This window comes from Mus caroli, unplaced genomic scaffold, assembly GCF_978045245.1.
Source record: "Mus caroli unplaced genomic scaffold, Mus_caroli_1 scaffold_18, whole genome shotgun sequence".
In the NCBI taxonomy this organism is placed as follows: Eukaryota; Metazoa; Chordata; class Mammalia; order Rodentia; family Muridae; genus Mus; species Mus caroli.
In genome coordinates, this window is record NW_028227273.1 from 56,262,448 (window position 1) to 56,280,410 (window position 17,963).

At 38.1% G+C, this 17,963-nt stretch overlaps 1 protein-coding gene across 1 annotated transcript; it reads right to left on the reverse strand.

The window, feature by feature from the left end:
- Window positions 1–5,650: 5,650 nt before the first annotated feature.
- Window positions 5,651–6,616, reverse strand: LOC110284293 (olfactory receptor 12D3). Its single transcript, XM_021150012.1, has one exon. It carries the CDS (start codon window positions 6,614–6,616, stop codon window positions 5,651–5,653), a length of 966 nt encoding a protein of 321 aa, XP_021005671.1.
- Between the last annotated feature and the right edge of the window lie 11,347 nt (window positions 6,617–17,963).

The window sequence follows — 17,963 nt, forward strand, 5'->3', positions numbered from 1 at the left end:
GTTTTCCAGCCTTTCACTCTGAGGTAGTGTGTGTCTTTTTCCCTGAGATGGGTTTCCTGTAAGCAGCAGAATGTTGGGTCCTGTTTGTGTAGCCAGTCTGTTAATCTATGTCTTTTTTATTGGGGAATTGAGTCCAATGATATTAAGAGATATTAAAGAAAAGTCATTGTTGCTTACTATTATTTTTGTTGTTAGAGCTGGCATTCTGTTTTTGTGGCTGTCTTCTTTTTGGTTTGTTGATGGATTACTTTCTTGCTTTTTCTAGGGCAGGGTTTCCATCCTTGTATTGGTTTTTTTCTGTTATTATCCTTTGAAGGGCTCTATTCATAGAAAGATAATGTGTGAGTTTGGTTTTGTCATGGAATACTTTGGTTTCTCCGTCTATGGTAATTGAGAGTTTGACTGGGTATAGTAGCCTGGGCTGGCATTTGTGTTCTTTTAGTGTCTGTATAACATCTGTCCTGAATCTTCTGGATTTCATAGTCTCTGGTGAAAAGTCTGGTGTAATTCTGATAGGCCTGCCTTTATATGTTACTTGACCTTTTTCCCTTACTGCTTTTAATATTCTATCTTTATTTAGTGCATTTGTTGTTCTGATTATTATGTGTCGGGAGGTATTTCTTTTCTGGTCCAGTCTATTTGGAGTTCTGCTATAGTTGTCTCTGGTTAGAGCTTGTTCCTCGGGTGACTCTGTTAGCCTCTATCAGCAGACATGGGAGGCTGGCTCCCTCCTGAGTTTCAGTATTCAGAGTACTCTCTGCAGGCCAGCTCTTTTTTTGCAGGGAAGGTGCCCAGATATCAGGTGTTCGAACCTGCCTCCTGGCAGAAGTTGTGATCCACTCACCAGAGGTCCTAAGATCCCATGGATAGTCCTGTGGGGACATTGAGGGTGTCCGCAGACTCCGTGCGCAAGGTGCCCCGGTGCTGGCGTAGACTGGAAGGGACTTGCCACACCTAATCCTATAGAGACATAATGCCCCAAAGAAGGGGAGTGCACAGGGGGCAGTGTGAAGTGGCAGTGGCTGGGTGAGGGAGGGTGGATGGGTGGATGAAGGAGCACCTTTTTGTATGCAAAGTGGAGGGAGGATGGAGTGAAGAACTCTTGGAGGGTGACTGAGAAATGGAGCAACATTTGGAGTGTAACTAAATAAAATAATTTAATAAAAATGCTTTAAAAACAACAAATATGAGAAGTACATTTTCCCACTACTCTTGCCAAAGTCTGAAACACCTCACACAGTTCTCTTCCATTTCCTTTGATCCTCAGAGAAGTAGCCTCAATGACCATGGGGCAAATAAACAACAACAAGAAAAATAAAGCCAGCTTTTCCTTCCTTGATTTGGATATCCTTGAAGAATATGTTGACATTTACTTCAATGTGGTGCTTACGGCTTAGTTTCAAGTGCTTACATGGTTAACAGACCCTGAGCTAAGAATTCTCTTTTGTATTTGCCAGTCTGATGCACCATACTTCTTCATATATAGAAGTCCATTTTGCGTGGACTCAGGTATAGGCCACAAGTCGGCATAAAGAGCCTAGCAGTAGGGAGCACCACTGTTCCATATGTTCTTTTACAGCTTCTGTTTTAATTATGGTTTCTATTGCTATGTTAAAACTCTATGACCAAAAACAACTTGAGGAATAAATAGTTTATTTCACTCACAGATCCATATTAAGAATTCATCAATGAAAACAGATTTTATGTGGCTATTTTCCAAGGATTACTCAGCTTCACAGGTGAGAATATGACTAAAACAGAAAGAAAAGGGGGTTGGAGAGTTGGCTTAGTGGTTAAGACCACCAGTTGCTCTTCCAAAAAAAAACCCAGGTTCAATTCTTAGCACCCACATGACAGCTCACAATCGTCTATAATAACTCCAGTTCCAGGGGACCCAACAACTTTACACAGACTTTCATGCAAGCAAAACACCAATGCACATAAATAAAAATAAATAAATCATTAAAACCAAAACAAACAAACAAAAACCAGAAAGACTGGGGAGATGTTGGGAACAGCATAGGATATTACTCAGTCTTTCAGATAACAATTGGTGATGTCGATTCCTGGAGCTACATATGAAAAGTTGAGCTCCTGAGTTAATGAAAACGATTGTATGCATGCTCTATACATTTTGAAGACGAATTTTATACCATCTATTACTAGGCCAAATCCAGAAGGTAGAAGAATTTTTTTCAAAGGCACTGAAATTATGACAATATGATTACAAAAGGAGTTACCTTCCCTTGATATGGGTAGGATCCTGACAGAGTATCTGCAATAAGAGCATTTGCTAAACTGAAGGATTAACAGCTTTTTTCCACTATGATCAATTATGCAGTGAGTAGAACCCAGGACATGGGCAGAGGCCTAGACAGGGAAGGGGGAATACATTGGAGAGATGTTGGTAAGAAGAGTTTGTATTAGGTGAGAGACTTGGAAATATTTTGTACAACAGAGTAACGAATTTTACAACAATTAATTTTATACTTGAAAGTTGCTAAAAGAATAGATATTAAGTGTACTCCTCAAAAATTATTTGTAACTTGGTGTTATGGCTAATGCATAAAGTCATGTACATGTTAATTAGCTTTATTCATTCATTCTATTGTGCACTTACACAAAACACCATGCTATACATAATAAACATATATAAATTTTATGTTAATTAAATTATAGTAAGATGCTTTAAACTACTCGATCCTATTATAGGAGCTCTTCTCAAACTCATCTTTGCATGCTGCATGAACTTTCTGGGAAGAGGAGGAAAAACAAACATTTGTTCTCTTCATATACTAATAACAGGCCAAAAAGTTGTTACCCCAGAATTGAACTTGGTAAGCCAAGACAGTTAGTGTTGCTTATAGGATCATGTGTGAAGACTGCCTTCCAGAGTGTGAATAATGTGTGGGTGGCTACATCATTGAAGCATTTCCTTCTTCCTGAACAACCATTACCAGTTTATGTATCCTTGGTGAAGGACAAGTCCTCTTGATCTAGTACACAGACTCATATGTTGCCTTGAGAGACACCTCTTGAATTACTTGTGACTTGTGATTTGATGGCATTTGTTTTGCATAACCCTGTTTCCCATCTCTAGTACCTCAGACAACAAAAACAAATAATAACACCAATAACAAAAATATCTGGAGGCAGATGCCTAAAGATGTTTGCCTTCTCTTTGCCTCAATTCTTAAGTACAGAGGGTACCTGTGGTACCAGGTGTCCACTGGGTAGCTGATGTTAGTTTTATCTGTAGGTAAAACATGTGGGGAGAAGGCCTTTGGATCCTCAAGTGCTTTTTACCAGGCTTGGATATTCCTTCATGTTCTAACTCCTGCATTCATGGCTCTCTGCCTACCTCTTCTGAGTATAGAAGGGTGACTCCAAGAAGAGCCTGAGATCCAAGAGCTCTTGTGTCTATCTTCAGAGTTTGACCATCTTCTTGCTCTTGCCAATCCTAGGAATTCCTTCATCTTAGTTTTATGAAATGTACAGGACACAGTTGTTGTCTACAATTACCCAACTAGGCAAAACACAACAAAACTTCCTGATTACATAGTGCCTATTGGTCAACCTATTTCCATCCCACTTTGACCAGTTCTTTTCTCCAGCCTTTGATATCCACTATTTTAGTTATCACTTCTAATAGCTCAACTTTAGGTTCCATATCCAATTATTATTGCTATCTAGAAGAACAGGAATGGTTTCATTTTCTCTTCCAATTGAAGAACTAAAAGGAATGACAAAGTTGTTACCATAAAACTTGGGGAGTCCCAGAAGAACCATCATGTAAATTCTGGGAAGTCAGAGTTCCCTCTTTGGGATTTTTAATCCCATTACTAAGCAAATTTAAAAACAGATACAAACTGAAGCTGGAAGGGAAAAAAACAACTCAAGTAGAAGCTAGAAGAAAATTTGTCAGTGCTTAAAAGGAAATCCCAGGGCAAGCAAGTTGCAAAGTTCACATCTGCCAAGAAGGAATGAACAAAGGAAGGAAGGAAGGGAGGGAGGGAGGGAGGGAGGAAGGGAGGAAGGAAGGAGGGAGGAAGAAAGGGAGGGAGGAAGGAAGGAGGGAGGAAGGAAGGAAAGAAGGAAGGAAGGAAGGAAGGAAGGAAGGAAGGAAGGAAGGAAGGAAGGAAGGAAGGAAGGAAGGAAGGAAGGAAATGGAGATGTGAAGAAACAAAAGCCATGCTGCTTGAGATAAGCAATTCAAATGTCATAATTACTTACTGAGTTTAAAAGTATACTGAGGCTCTGGCCAGCATCCAAAAGAAAAAGACTAAGGAGAAGAAAGTTTAACAGTTACACCTTTCTGAATCCGGATTCACAAAGGTGGCCAACCCAACCCAGTATCATGGAGGGCTAGGCTTGGCTTCAGGAACTACACTAGTGAGCAAGAATTCTGGGGAAGAAATGCATATTATCTTAAGAAAAAACACCTTCTTGGGGTTAGTCCCTAGCCAGGTTCTTAACCAGGCCTACTAGACTAACCCTTAAGAGAGGAAAGTAGGGCATGTCTTTACCCACAAGTAGATTACAATCTTACAGTACGACCCTGCTGTCTTTGTATGCCTGCCATATGTCATTTAACATTAATCTCCAGCTCTATGTTGTTATAATGATAGATTATAGATTCATATATAATTATAGATTCATTCTTGCAATTGAATAGTTTTCTGTTGTTTCAGGAAAGCCTCACAGAACTCAGAAAAATGCTGCACTCATAATTGTAGTTTATCATAGACAAGAATACACATTAGAACTGGTGGTGGAAAGGACACAGAAAAAGTTCTGTGAGGTCCTTAAGGTGTGCAACCTTTCCAAACACAGATGTTCAAACATGTGAACCTCATATTGAATGCTGAGTTTCTACTGAGACTTCCTTACTTAATTTCATTACTTTGGGGTTTTGGTCTTATAGCTGAACTTAATCTCTATTCTTCCTCACTAAAGAATCAAGTTAGTGTCAACAAGTCCCAAGTCTCAATATCTAATCATAAAATTTTCTGTCATAACCAACCTTCCATCTGAGATTTGCTTGGAGCCTACCATAACTGGTTGTTAATATAGACTCAGGTGTGAGTCAAATGGTCCATGAGTTACTAAGGCTACCTAACATTTTCAAAGGTCTATTACAGGAATCAAGGGCAAAGGCCAAACAAGTTGTCTAATATATATATCAAGAACTTGGTCCCATTTCTCTGTCCCTCCTGTCTTCTTTTAAATTTGTATAGCATTTAATTATCTTGGTATATTACTGTGGATATTTTGAAAAACCTTGACACATTAAAATTATATTTTAGGGGCTGGTGAGATGGCTCAGTGGGTAAGAGCACCCGACTGCTCTTCCGAAGGTCCAGAGTTCAAATCCCAGCAACCACATGGTGGCTCACAACCATCCGTAACGAGATCTGGCGCCCTCTTCTGGAGTGTCTGAGGACAGCTACAGTGTACTTACATATAATCAATAAATAAATCTTTTTAAAAAAATTATATTTTAAAATACTGTAGAATTGGTTTGTCTATTCCCATGAAACTTGAACTTTCTGTCTTGCCTGAAATATTCATAAATCCTAAAAGAGGGGAAAATTAAGGTAACTAATCATTTATTAGAATGAAGTACCTTCATGTACTTAAGACATGAGTGTCACTGGTCTCCTCCATGTAGCTGGTTGCCTTTAAACAACTTCTTCCCAAAATTCTTTTTCAGAGCCAACATCACCTCTTTGTTCCTTAGAGTATATATCAGTGGGTTCAGCACTGGGGTGACTGCACTGTAGATGATGGCCACCATCCGATCCTCACTCATGGAGGAGGCTGATGCTGTGGCAGGGCGGATGTATGTGAAACCAACAGGACCATAGAAAAGACAAACCACCATAAAGTGAGAGGTGCAGGTAGACAGAGCCTTCTTAAGCATTCTGCAGGATCTGTTCTTGAACAGAAGAAAGGCAATGATGTAGAAATAGGAGAAGAGTATGAGGAGGAAGGCCCCCATGGATATACTGCCTGTGACAACAGAAAGAAGCCATTGGTTGAGCACTGTATTGCCACAGGCCACTTCTAAGAGGGGCTTGACATCACAGAAGAAGTGACTGAGTTTGTGCGAGTGGCAAAAGTTCAAGTGAGCAGTCATGACAGAATGCAGCAGAGCATAAAAGAAGCTTGTGAACCAGGCCGTAGCAGCCAACAGGATGCACAACTGAGGATTCATGATAGCAGTGTAGCGAAGTGGGCTGCAGATGGCCACAAAGCGGTCAAAGGCCATCACAGCCAGCAAGATGGCCTCTGTACTTCCCAGAAAGTGGAAGAAGTAGAGCTGAGTGATGCAGCCTAGGAATGATATGGCCCTACGCCCTGAGAGAAGGTTGATGAGAACCTTGGGAAGGGTCACCGATGAGTAACAAATATCCAGGCAAGAAAGGTTTCCTAGGAAGAAGTACATAGGGGAGTGGAGTCTTCTTTCCAGAGTGACGATCATTAATATAACTCCATTTCCAGCCAAATTCAGTAAGTAAATGGTTAAAAACATCACAAAAATGATGGGCTGCAGTTTTTGAACACTGGTCAGGCCAAGCAAGAGAAACTCATCCACTGAAGTGGAGTTCTCCATCACTAGGTAGGGGAAAACATAAGAAAAACAATGTGTTCTGTTTTTTGGTTTTTTTTTTTTTTAATTTAAAACATTACTCTGAAGGGATTAAGTGAAACACAAGATGACTCTATGGAGGAACTTAGGGTGAGCTTCTATTTAAATAACACTTAGAAGTCGTGGACTCATTTACTTACAACAGAGTTAGAGATCGGTATACCTGATAAATTCTGAACCTCTAAAATGGTGTTTGACTAATAAGTGAAGCATGTTAGGACTAAGCCAAATACATAAGGGCACTTTTGACAGGACCTTACCATAACCTCACACAAAGCATTCAAATCAAGGGTTGAACCTGTTGAAAGCACGCAGACTAAGGGAATAATGATTTACCTTCTGTTTTAGTTCCTGAGAATCATACAGATTGGCTTAGTAAAAATTTCTACACTTCTCCTGAGCCCAAGCAGTCAATGATGAACCTCTACATCCTCCTTGATGATCTAAATCTTTCAAGAAATAAAAAAGATTATGAGTTTGAGGCAAGCCTAGGAAGACCTGGTTTCAATACAGGGAGAGAGGGGAAAAATAGAAAAAGACAAGGTGACAGAAATTGTAGGGAGAGATGGGGGAGTGGAAGGGAGAACCCACAAACTTCAAAATTTATATAAGGAAAGGAAATGTAGGGTAATTTGCACTACAGGATTACAGCACAGCTGTGGGGCTATGAGTGTGGCTCTGAAAATCTTAAAATACTGAGAGGTTGTAGAATTATGGCAATACCCCATTTTCAGTCCCCCCAAAAAACTATCCCACAGTGATATTAACTTGAAAGGAGAAGAGTTAGTAGGAAGAAGAAAAAGCATAACATAAACACTGAGGGTGAAGAGAAGAAGGACACAATAAATTAACCAAGGAAACTGCCATTTGAAAAAGAAAGCAGCCACACAAGCTCAACAGAAGGAGGAGCCCTCAGACTATGTTGAGGCATTGGGAAAAGATATGGGCTATTTTCCCCTACCACCCACAGTATCAGGATCTAATACAAACTCCCAGTAATCAGCCTTAAGAGTTAAGAGAATGAAGACTATGTAGTCAAATCTACAATTAAGACATATTTTTATATACCTTTCAATACAACTGATTGAGTAAATAGCCAAAGAGTATGTAAGAATATGAAAACCTGAACAACATAACTTCACAATTTGGTTAACATATGTAAATCACTGAACACAAAAATAAAAGAATTCATGATGTTGGGGCACACTGAACATTTACTAAGTCAAGCAAAGACTGAGTCTTTTTTAAAAAGCTAGGAGTCTTTTTGTTATGTTTTGGTTTGTTGGTTGGTTGGTTTTATTTTAGAAAATAGGACTATTCAAACTGTTCTTTGAAAAATGAACCTGAAGAAAATAAGATGGAAAAACTAAAATAACAGGAATTTTACAATAAAAATAAATACACAGTAGAGAAAATTCAACAAAGATAAGCTCTATCAGAGTCAGAAAATTATAAGAAAGGGATCTAAAAATCTTAGCGCTTCAAACTAAGAAATATCACTTAAATAACCGATAGATAAAAAGGAAAACCCAAATAGAAACTAAGAAAATAAGACATATCAAAGTTTTGTTATGTAGTGAAAACAATAAGTAGAAACACCATTCACCTTACATTCATATGTAAGTAAAGAATAATCATTGACAAATCACATAGAAATAATAAGCCTTTGTAGTAATGGGCATGCAAACTAACATGTCTTGATCATTATAAATTAGCATGCATATCAAAACCTCACACTGGGGATGGACAATAGTGATGTATGTATGACTTTAAGTCCACCATTTAGGAGGCAGATGCAGGTGGGTCACTGTGAAGCCCAGCTTCCTTTACATTGCAAGTTCCAGACCATCTAGATCAGCACAGTAAGGATCTACCTAAAAAATCAAAAACAAAAACAAAAACAAAACCTCATATCACATTCATTAATATGTACAATTATGTGTTAATAAAAAGTGAAATAAAATAAATAGAAGTATCTAAATTTTCACTGCCTCAAGCTAAGTAAATAAGTGAATGGACCATAGAAACATATGCCTGATGAAAATAATAAAAAAATAACAGGAATTTTTACAACAAAAACAAATGTACAGTAGAGAAAATTCAACAAAGATAAAGCTGTTATTTATAAAAGATTATGAAGATGGTAAACTACACCAGATGCATGCTACCAATTCGAAAAGACAGTCTCTTTGTATATATGATCAATGTTAAAAATATAGAAAGAAAATCAACCAGATATTAACACATTATCATGAGCTTGTTGATTAGAATTTACAGCTGCAGTTGCACTGAGTTCTTTCAAAACTTCAGTCTTTTCCTCAGTAAACTGAAAATGTATAATATATTCACATTATATATATGTATGTATGATATATTCACAAAATATTACACATTAATGTTTATAGAATACTCATTTATAAAAACCAAAAACTCAAAGTAAAGCAGGAATCCTTCAATGAATAAATAGCAAAGCAAATTGTATTATATGCTTGGGAAGACAGTTCTGCAATATGGAACAAACAAACTGGATGTGGTGCTTCACATTTGCAATCCCAGCATTTGAGAGCTGAGGGAGGGATGGGGGGTTGCTATGACTTCCAGGCCAGTATGAGCTATATCGTGAAACTGTCCTTTAAAGGCAAAACCCGTTACAAGGAAGGAATGGACAATTCAGTGAAATACCTCTGTAATCTGTTTAATTTTAGTTTCTCCCAAGAGGATGTACACTCAGGTTTTGTGCTTATGTAGGATGTTTTTAAGTGGGTAATATTCAGAAACTGAGAAAAGATAAGTAGTTCCCAATATCATGGAGTGAGGTAAGAAGAGGCAGATGTAAGGACAGAAAAGAATAATGACTGATCCCTGTGAACACACTATTCTGCAATTTCAGTGGAGTGATGGCTGTAAGGACACATGGTGAAATTATGAAGACATAAATACAAACACAGAATGGATGAGTGCAAGGGAAGCTGGGTAATCATTAGAGTGATGACTTGCAGCAGCTTATTAACCTCCCTGTTCTCTCTGTTATAATTTGCTACTTTTGGAAGAACAGACTACAGGAACACAGCATGTCTACATTGTTTAGGGTCATACTGTATGTTACAAAGACTAGACTTAGGATTGTAGTTCATGTGTTTGACAACAACAAAATGTTTACGCACAACCTGTATTCATTTGAGGATATTAAAAGAGGAATTTTTCAGGACAGGATTTTGTACTATTTATACAAAGATAAACTTTCAATTCTATCAGCTTTGTAAATTTTTAACCATGTGTATTATAATTACAACTTACCTGTCCAAGTTCCTCAACATGTTGAAAATTACATATTATATACCATTATGTTCACTTGATCATTTTAAATGCAAGTGAACAGAAATAATCAAAACACCCAAAACTATGACTAAATTATTACATTTATAAAAGAAAATATATGCAGAACTTAAGTATATATGTGTATATAAACACACTCAAAATAAAACTACCACATACACTCAGAAAAATGCAAACAATCATACATACTTTAGGTATGTATAAAATAGATGCACACACGTAGGGCATACATTCAGAATTCCAGGATGACTTGTTGAATGACAAAAATCAAGATTCAGTACAAGATGATCAGTGTGCTGAGATTTCTCATTGAATCTTCTTTTGTGGGTAGAAAAACCCTCGGAACACACCAGAAGAAACCACTAATGGTCGGGATCTCTGAGAAAAGGGCCTCAATGGCAGATGAACTAAGGAATGCACACCTTTTACAACATTTTTAATTTTGCAAAATATTAACATATAATCTATTCAATATATATAATCATTTGTTTATAAATAGAAAAAGGGAATTGTAGAAGATTAGAGTGTTAAAATAGAGAAGTGGGCTGGGCATACACAATTTTTAGTTCACTTGTCACATTCAAGAACATTGAGATTTGGAGTGACTTGTGGTCTATACAGTCAGGAAAGAGAAATTATTTCTGCCCACCCTTTTCACTCAAAAACAATAAATGAAAAGGCACAAAGTAAAAATGTCACTAATTCTACAGTCAGTTATTCTAGGTATAGATTCACATTTGTCTTCTTTGCCACAGCACACAATCATTGGAGATTTTTCTTAATTACAGTATATTCTTTCAAATCTTTGCAATTCCTACAATATACAAAAGTTGGGTGGAATTAAAATGGTGAATATTTTTAGCCACTCACTGCTATCGTAAGTGACTGGTAGAATGAATAGTATTCCTGATGCATTTACTAATAATACTAATGTATTCCTAAATGCATCTGGGAGTCTTGGAATGATATTATTTTCATTTATTTCCAAGTCTTTCCTCTTTGAAAACACATCTTGGATCACTGTTACCTATGTCTAATGCTCTGAGCTCTCCAGGGCCTCCCATGTTATTTGAAGGTTTAGCACACTGTGGTGAACTAGAAAATCATGCACCACTATCCCCCTCTTTACTTGTGCATGCATCTCTGCTGTTCAACTTCCTGTCTTAACCACACTGAACACCAAGTCAGGACCAGTTCTTGTTTTGACTGGGGTGAATATTACTCACTTGATAAATCTACATGGGTTATTTCCTTGTTTTTATCCTAAACTCAGTGCTTTTCAGACTGTCTCATTGTGAACACAAACACACACACACACACACACACACACACACACACACACACACACAATTGTTGCCCTTCCCCGATCTGTTGTTATCAATAGACTGTATCTTAATTTGGTGTATTAGGTTTTATTGCACATGAATGCAAGTTCTAGGAAGAGAGAAAAATACTTTCTTGGTTTTTTTCTAATACTGCCCTCTGCATTTACTGGGCTCACTAAGAACATTACCTATTCAGTGTTTGATAAGAAATCTCATGAGATCACATTTACCTATTATTACAGTTTGCATCTATACTTTATCCACAAGATTCCCCTGACTGTGACGCTAAACTTGAAGATTATCTGAGTATATAGAAACAACACACCAGAACACAAGTAATCTATGTCCTGGACTAAGTAAATGACTTTAGCAATAGAGAGACAGTTGCTTTGGCATTTTGTTGTCCTACATGACATATTCAGATTAGTTAGCATCAAAAGCACTATGGAAATTTCATTACATTATCATGGAGTCATCACAGACAGCAAAAAGATGCCTGCCATGAACACATGTATGAGGGAAATGTTCTTAACATAACTGTTGAGAGTGGAGCATTCCAAGAATCATGAATCATACTAACTGACACACATTGTCAAGTATTTGGGGGTTTATATGAAAGAAGTAATGCAAGAAGCATATTATACCACGGTTCACAAATTATTTTTATTTTCCTGATAATAGAATCCTCCCTCTTCTGCTAAAAACACTCCTATAGAATCATGTATTTCTTTAATGCCAAATACGACCTAACTTGTTACTAGCACTGGAACAGAACCTGCTTCTCCAATGATCATTGACTTTAAACAGATACTAAGAGTGAACCCTAGAATTTTTTGCTCTCTCTCTCTTATTATTATCTCCTCCCATTCTTACATGAATACAAGCGCCCAACTCCACCACCAGATTCAACAAACTCATGCACATACACCCTGCCATATATTAACAACATATTATATGCTTGAATACACAGCCTATCCAGAGATCTGAAAATCCCAAACACACCAAGAGTGCATGCAAAAAAAACTATCTACAAACAATTTAGGAAAATAAAAGATTTCCAGATGGTGTCTTGTACAGTGAAGCTACTCTGTCTATTTTCACAAACTGTAGTCACAGAGGGCCCCCACTTACCCTCACTCACCCATGGCTCTGGTCTGAACTTCCTTTCATCAGAGATGAGGAAAAGACCCTTAAAGTCCATGTGAAGGCACATTCCACATATGCCAAGCTCTCAGGAGGTGGTGGATCACTAGGCTCTCTGCACATATGTAACAGTTGCTCAGCTTGGTCTTCCTGTGGGACCCCTAACAGTAAAAGCAGGGGCCCTCTCTGACTCTGATGACTGCCTTTGGTTCCCTTTCACCTTACTGGTCTGCCTTGTCTAGCTTCAGTAGGAGTAGATGTGCTTAGTCTTCACTGCAACTTGAAATGCCTAGGCAGGTTGATACCCATTGGAGGCCTCCCCTTCTTTGAAGAGAAAAGAAAGGGCAGGGTGAGAGAGGGACTGGGAGGAAAGGAGGGAAGGGAAACTGTGATAAGAATGGATATAAAGTAAACAAATAACTGAATTAATGTTTTTTTTTAAATAAAGAGTTTAAAGAGTTAGTTCCCCTGGGTTACATCGATATTTTATACTAGCTTGGGCTATAAGACACTGTGTCTAAGGAAGAAAGGGAGTGAAGTATGGGAGAAGAGAGGAAAGGAAGGAAAGAGAGAGAGATAGAAATACGGGGAAATGAAAGAAATTTTTTGCCAATATTACATTTGCCCATTACTCTAAGCTGCAGTACATACTTTAGAATGCATATATATGAACTTACTTATACTTAAAATACTTAATCTCAGCAGATCTCACTTTGTGTTCTGACAGAGGGAAGACCAGAATGAACCCTCTCATACTTTCCCAGCAGCATCTTGGGCATTAACATCTTGGGGTTTTCTCTCCAAGGAATCATTCTGTCCAAATTTCTTTTCCCATAAGTATCAAGTCATTTATTTTCTTTTGTTCTAGTAATTTCCTTGATGTTAAAAATAATAAAATTTTGGTAAAACCTTTTGCCAGATACAAAAGAGGAAAGGGTGGCAATAATATCAAAGATGGGGCAGCGCCACAGCAGTTTTTGAGAAATCCAACATATAGTGAATGCAGAGATTCATGAAACTTAGAGTAATATACTGCAAAATAAAATGATGAGCTTTAAGCTGAATTCTACAGATGCTGTGGCTCATTTATGATCAAATTCCAAGACAGAGCCAGGCATGGTGTCAAACACCTTTGATCCCAGCACTCAGGAGGCAGAGGCAGAAGTATCTCTGTGAGTTCAAGGCTACCCCATCTACAAATTGAGTCCAGGACACCTAAGGTTTAGAAACTCTGTATCAAAAAACAAAACAAGAAAAAACAACATGGAGACTGAGCAATGGGGGTGAGTATTTGGCTAACATACCTGTGGGAACTGGTGTTTATGTAGACATTTGACATTAGTGGAATGTGAGCCTATTGAAACAGTGCAATTATTATTACTTAATTTTATTTTAACAATATTTCTATAATATATATATAATTAATAATAATATGTACATAATTAAAATATAATATATAATTGTATATATTATTTATGTAAGATATAATATTTATTGGCATATAATACTTACAAAATATTTATATAATGTGTACTATTCATGTAACACAATATAATATATTGTTCATATAATATTTATATGATATTCATTTTAATTTATTAATATTTCTGAGTGGGAGTTGAGTAACAATATAGTTTATGTCAATTCATCAAATCACCAATATTAACTTTAGGTTTATTAGATTTTATCTCAATATTTTTGTTTTCATGCTTTTTGCTCTACCTTCCAGAACTGTTTTTCCTACAGTGCAGCCAAATTACCAACTGTGTTAATAAATCTGCATCTAAGTCAGTTTCCTGTGCCTACACTGACTCCAAGAACTCTTGCTTGGATCCCCAGTCAGATGGGAGGACTTTAGGGCTTACAGACTCTTGACAGTGGTACCCTTCTCCTCAGCTTCTTTCAGCCTTCTATTCAATAACAGGGCTCAGCTGCTTTTGTCCATTGGTTGGGTGCAAATATCTGCATCTGACTCTTTCAGCTGCTTATTGGGTCTTCCATAGTGTGGTCATGCTAGGTCCCTTTTTATGACCACTCCATAACCTCAGTAATAGTGTCAGGCCTGGGGACCTCCCCTTGAGATGGATCCCACTTTGGACCTGTCCCTGGATCTTCTTTTCCTCAGGCTCCTCTTCATTTCCATTCCTGTAATTCTTTCAGACAGGAACAATTATGGGTCAGACTTGTAACTGTGGGATGGGCCCCCTCTCCCTCACTTGATGCCCTGTCTTTCTGCTGGCGGTCAGCTCTAGAAGTACCCTCTCGCCACTGTAGGGCATTTCATCTAATGTCCCTCCCTTCGAGTTCTGAAAGTTCTTACCTCCCAGGTCTCTGGTACATTCTGGAGGATCCCCACAACCTCCTATTTCCCTGGGTTGCTGTTTCCATTCTTTCTGCTAGCCCTCAGGGCTTCAGTCCTTTTCCTTCACCCAATACCAGATCAGGTTCAATTCTCCTCCCCTACTCCCTCCCCCTCCCCTGTCCACTTTCCCTCCCATGTCCCTCCCTACCTACCTACTTATGATTGCTTTCTTCTCCCTCCCAAGTGATACTGAGGGGTCTTCACTTGGGCACTTCAGGTTGTTGATCTTTTTGAGTTCTGTAGACTTTATCTTGGGTATTCTGTACATTATTTTTTGGCTAACATCTACTTATTAGTGAGTACATACCATGCAGGTCCTTTTGGGTCTGAGTTACCTCCCTCAAGATTATATTTTCTAGTTCCATCCATTTGCCTGCAAAACTCAGGAGATCCTTGTTCTTAATAGCTGTGTAGTATCCCATTGTGTAAATGATCCACATCTTCAGAATCCATTCTTTAGGCTTGGGACATCTGGGTTGTTTCCAGCTTCTGGCTATCACAAATAAGTCCACTATGAACATAGTGGAACATGAGTCCATGTGGCATGGTGGGACACCTTTTGAGTATATTCCCAAGAGTGATATAGCTGGGTCTTCAGAGAGATCTATTTCCAATTTTCTGAGGAACCTTCAGGTTGTTTTCCAGAGTGTTTGCACCAGTTTGCAATCCCACCAGAAATGAAGGAGTGTTCCTCTTTCTCTACATCTTCTCCAACTATTTGCAGATGATATGATAGTACACATAAGAGACCCCAAAAATTCTACCAGAGAACTTCTCTGGCTGATAAACAACTTCAGCAAAGTGGCTGGATATAAAATTAACTCAAATATATTAGTTGCCTTTCCTTTAAAAACACATAACTTAAACAATTTGCATCTGAATCCCAAATAATTAAATTAAAAAAAATCAAAATTCCAAAATTCCGATTCTGGGAAAACATTTTTTTTAATTCATGTAAAGACATTTACTTACATTTTAAAGAGATGTTTATTAAGATACATAAAATTATCAGAGAAGCCACTTTAGTCCATAAAATAGGAAATAGAATACATATTTACATGTACAAGCACTCAGAAACAATAATGAAAGTCACACTCATCTACCATCATGAACAACACAAATTAGGAAGCAGTATCTCAAACAGTATCTCACCTTGCCTGAGTCTCTGCCCTGATAACCTAAATGGGAACATGGGAAATAAAGGTCAAATTCTTTATCCAGAGTCAAAAATAGGAGTGGAAGTTCCCTGTTGAGAACAGATGCTTCAGAAGGCTTTATTATACTTCCTTCATATCTCAACAGATTTTCAAATATTTCCTTGTGTCTGAAGTCCTAGTTCTAGTCGCTTAACTTAGACTAAGATTAATGCATTTCACTAGACCATCATGGCCATTCACCTTCAAGGCCTTGTACCCACTGTATTCTTTCCGCGGGGGAAAAAGCAGCAGTTTTTCTCAGAGTGCCAGTAACTGTGGTGGGATATGGTACCTGGTAAGGGATAGAGTCGACAGAAGCCCATAGGTGACACAGTCAGCACATAATGGCTACTTTATCCCCTCATGTGGGGCTCTGATCAAGTCTTATTTGATCTACCACAGGCAGGAACACTAATTAAGGTGCTGATGTTTCCCTCACCATCTACAAAGATAAGACCTTGCAGGGTGTGGCATGTGGTGGGACAAAGGATTGACTCCTGGGTTAGGGGGACTATGCACTGGGACATTTGGAGTTGAGCTCTTTAGAGTATCACCACTCCAAGAGAATAGTCTGAATTTCTTTTATTTTCTTCCCTAGTATGAAAGCACTGCTTTGTTTGGGACTGAGTTTTACAGGATGTGTTTAGATCTCTCCTTCTCTACTATTAATTCAAGTCCCCCAGTTTCTGCAGTTGGCAGCTCATGCTGTCCCCTGTCAGCACAATGTGATGAAGTGAGCATCCCAGGCCAACCCTGAGAACTGAGTCTGTTCCCCATACCTGTGTATCTTCCCTTCTTCCCAGTAGCATAGGGAGATCTGGGATTTCATCCCTTGTGAAACTTTAGAATGCTATGAGCAGCTTTTTACTTCTCTATTGAAAATAAGGATGTAGTTATCGCTTTAAAAAAATACCTTCTGAATATAAGATTTGGTTTGTATTATTTAAAGAGGAAGATTTGTAAATTTCAAAGGAAATAAAACATGAAAACTAATACAAACACCATAAACCTCAGTAATGAACTGAGTCTACTGTGGGTGTGTCAAGAGAAGGCTAGAGAGCAGATTGGGCTGGAATTTGTCAGTGATGCATCTTTTATGGGCTTGGATGTAGTCATCTCCTCTACATTGTATCTACAGTAGAATGAAAAAGATTTGGAATGTGGTGCCATGTGAGTTATACGTAATGTCCTGAACGTTAATGAAACTACCCAGGGAATGACTAAGATGAAAAGGAATCAAAAACTGAGACCTGGGGCTTTAATAATTTATTTTGGCAGTTATCTAAATACAGTCATGGGTTATAGTCTGTTTTGTATGGATTTTTTTTAACTTTAGCTATTTTAATGCTTCAGGATTGCACTATGTCCCCTTTCCTCTGTTAGAATGGTAATATAAATTCTGTGCTACTGTATGTTGGAAGTATGTAATTTGCTTTGTGCTTCTGATTTACAGGGGGCTACTAATAAGCAATTGCTTCAAGTCTCAGAAGAGATTTTGGGCGTGGGAATTTTTAACTGTGTGAAGACTGATAGACTAAGGAGGCTTGAAATTAGACTAAATGCATTTTGCTATATTGCCCCGACCTTCAAGCATAATCAGTGGGGACCCAGGGTAAGGGAATGAGAGAGTGGGAAGGAAAAGAGACATGAAGAATGAGAGCAAGTAAATTATACTGATCAAGTACTGAAAAACTTTATTCAGGAGTAGCAATATAAGCATAAGGAGGCTTCAAGGGAGGTGAGAAGAGTCTGGCAGCTCTCTGAAAGACAGTTGGCAATCTTCAGCTACTGGAACCAATGGTCACAGTGTCCTCTTTACCCACAAACATTCTTACTGTTATTACCATAAATGTTCTCTCAGGATTTTTTATGTAAGTCAGAAATTTTCATAAGGCCATGGCTGAGGCCATGGCTCCTGGCACTATATGTATGGCTACAAGTCTATGGGC

Bases quoted from the DNA above. Each gene is read 5' to 3' on its own strand.
- LOC110284293 (XM_021150012.1), bottom strand. From the start codon at position 6,616: ATGGAGAACTCCACTTCAGTGGATGAGTTTCTCTTGCTTGGCCTGACC.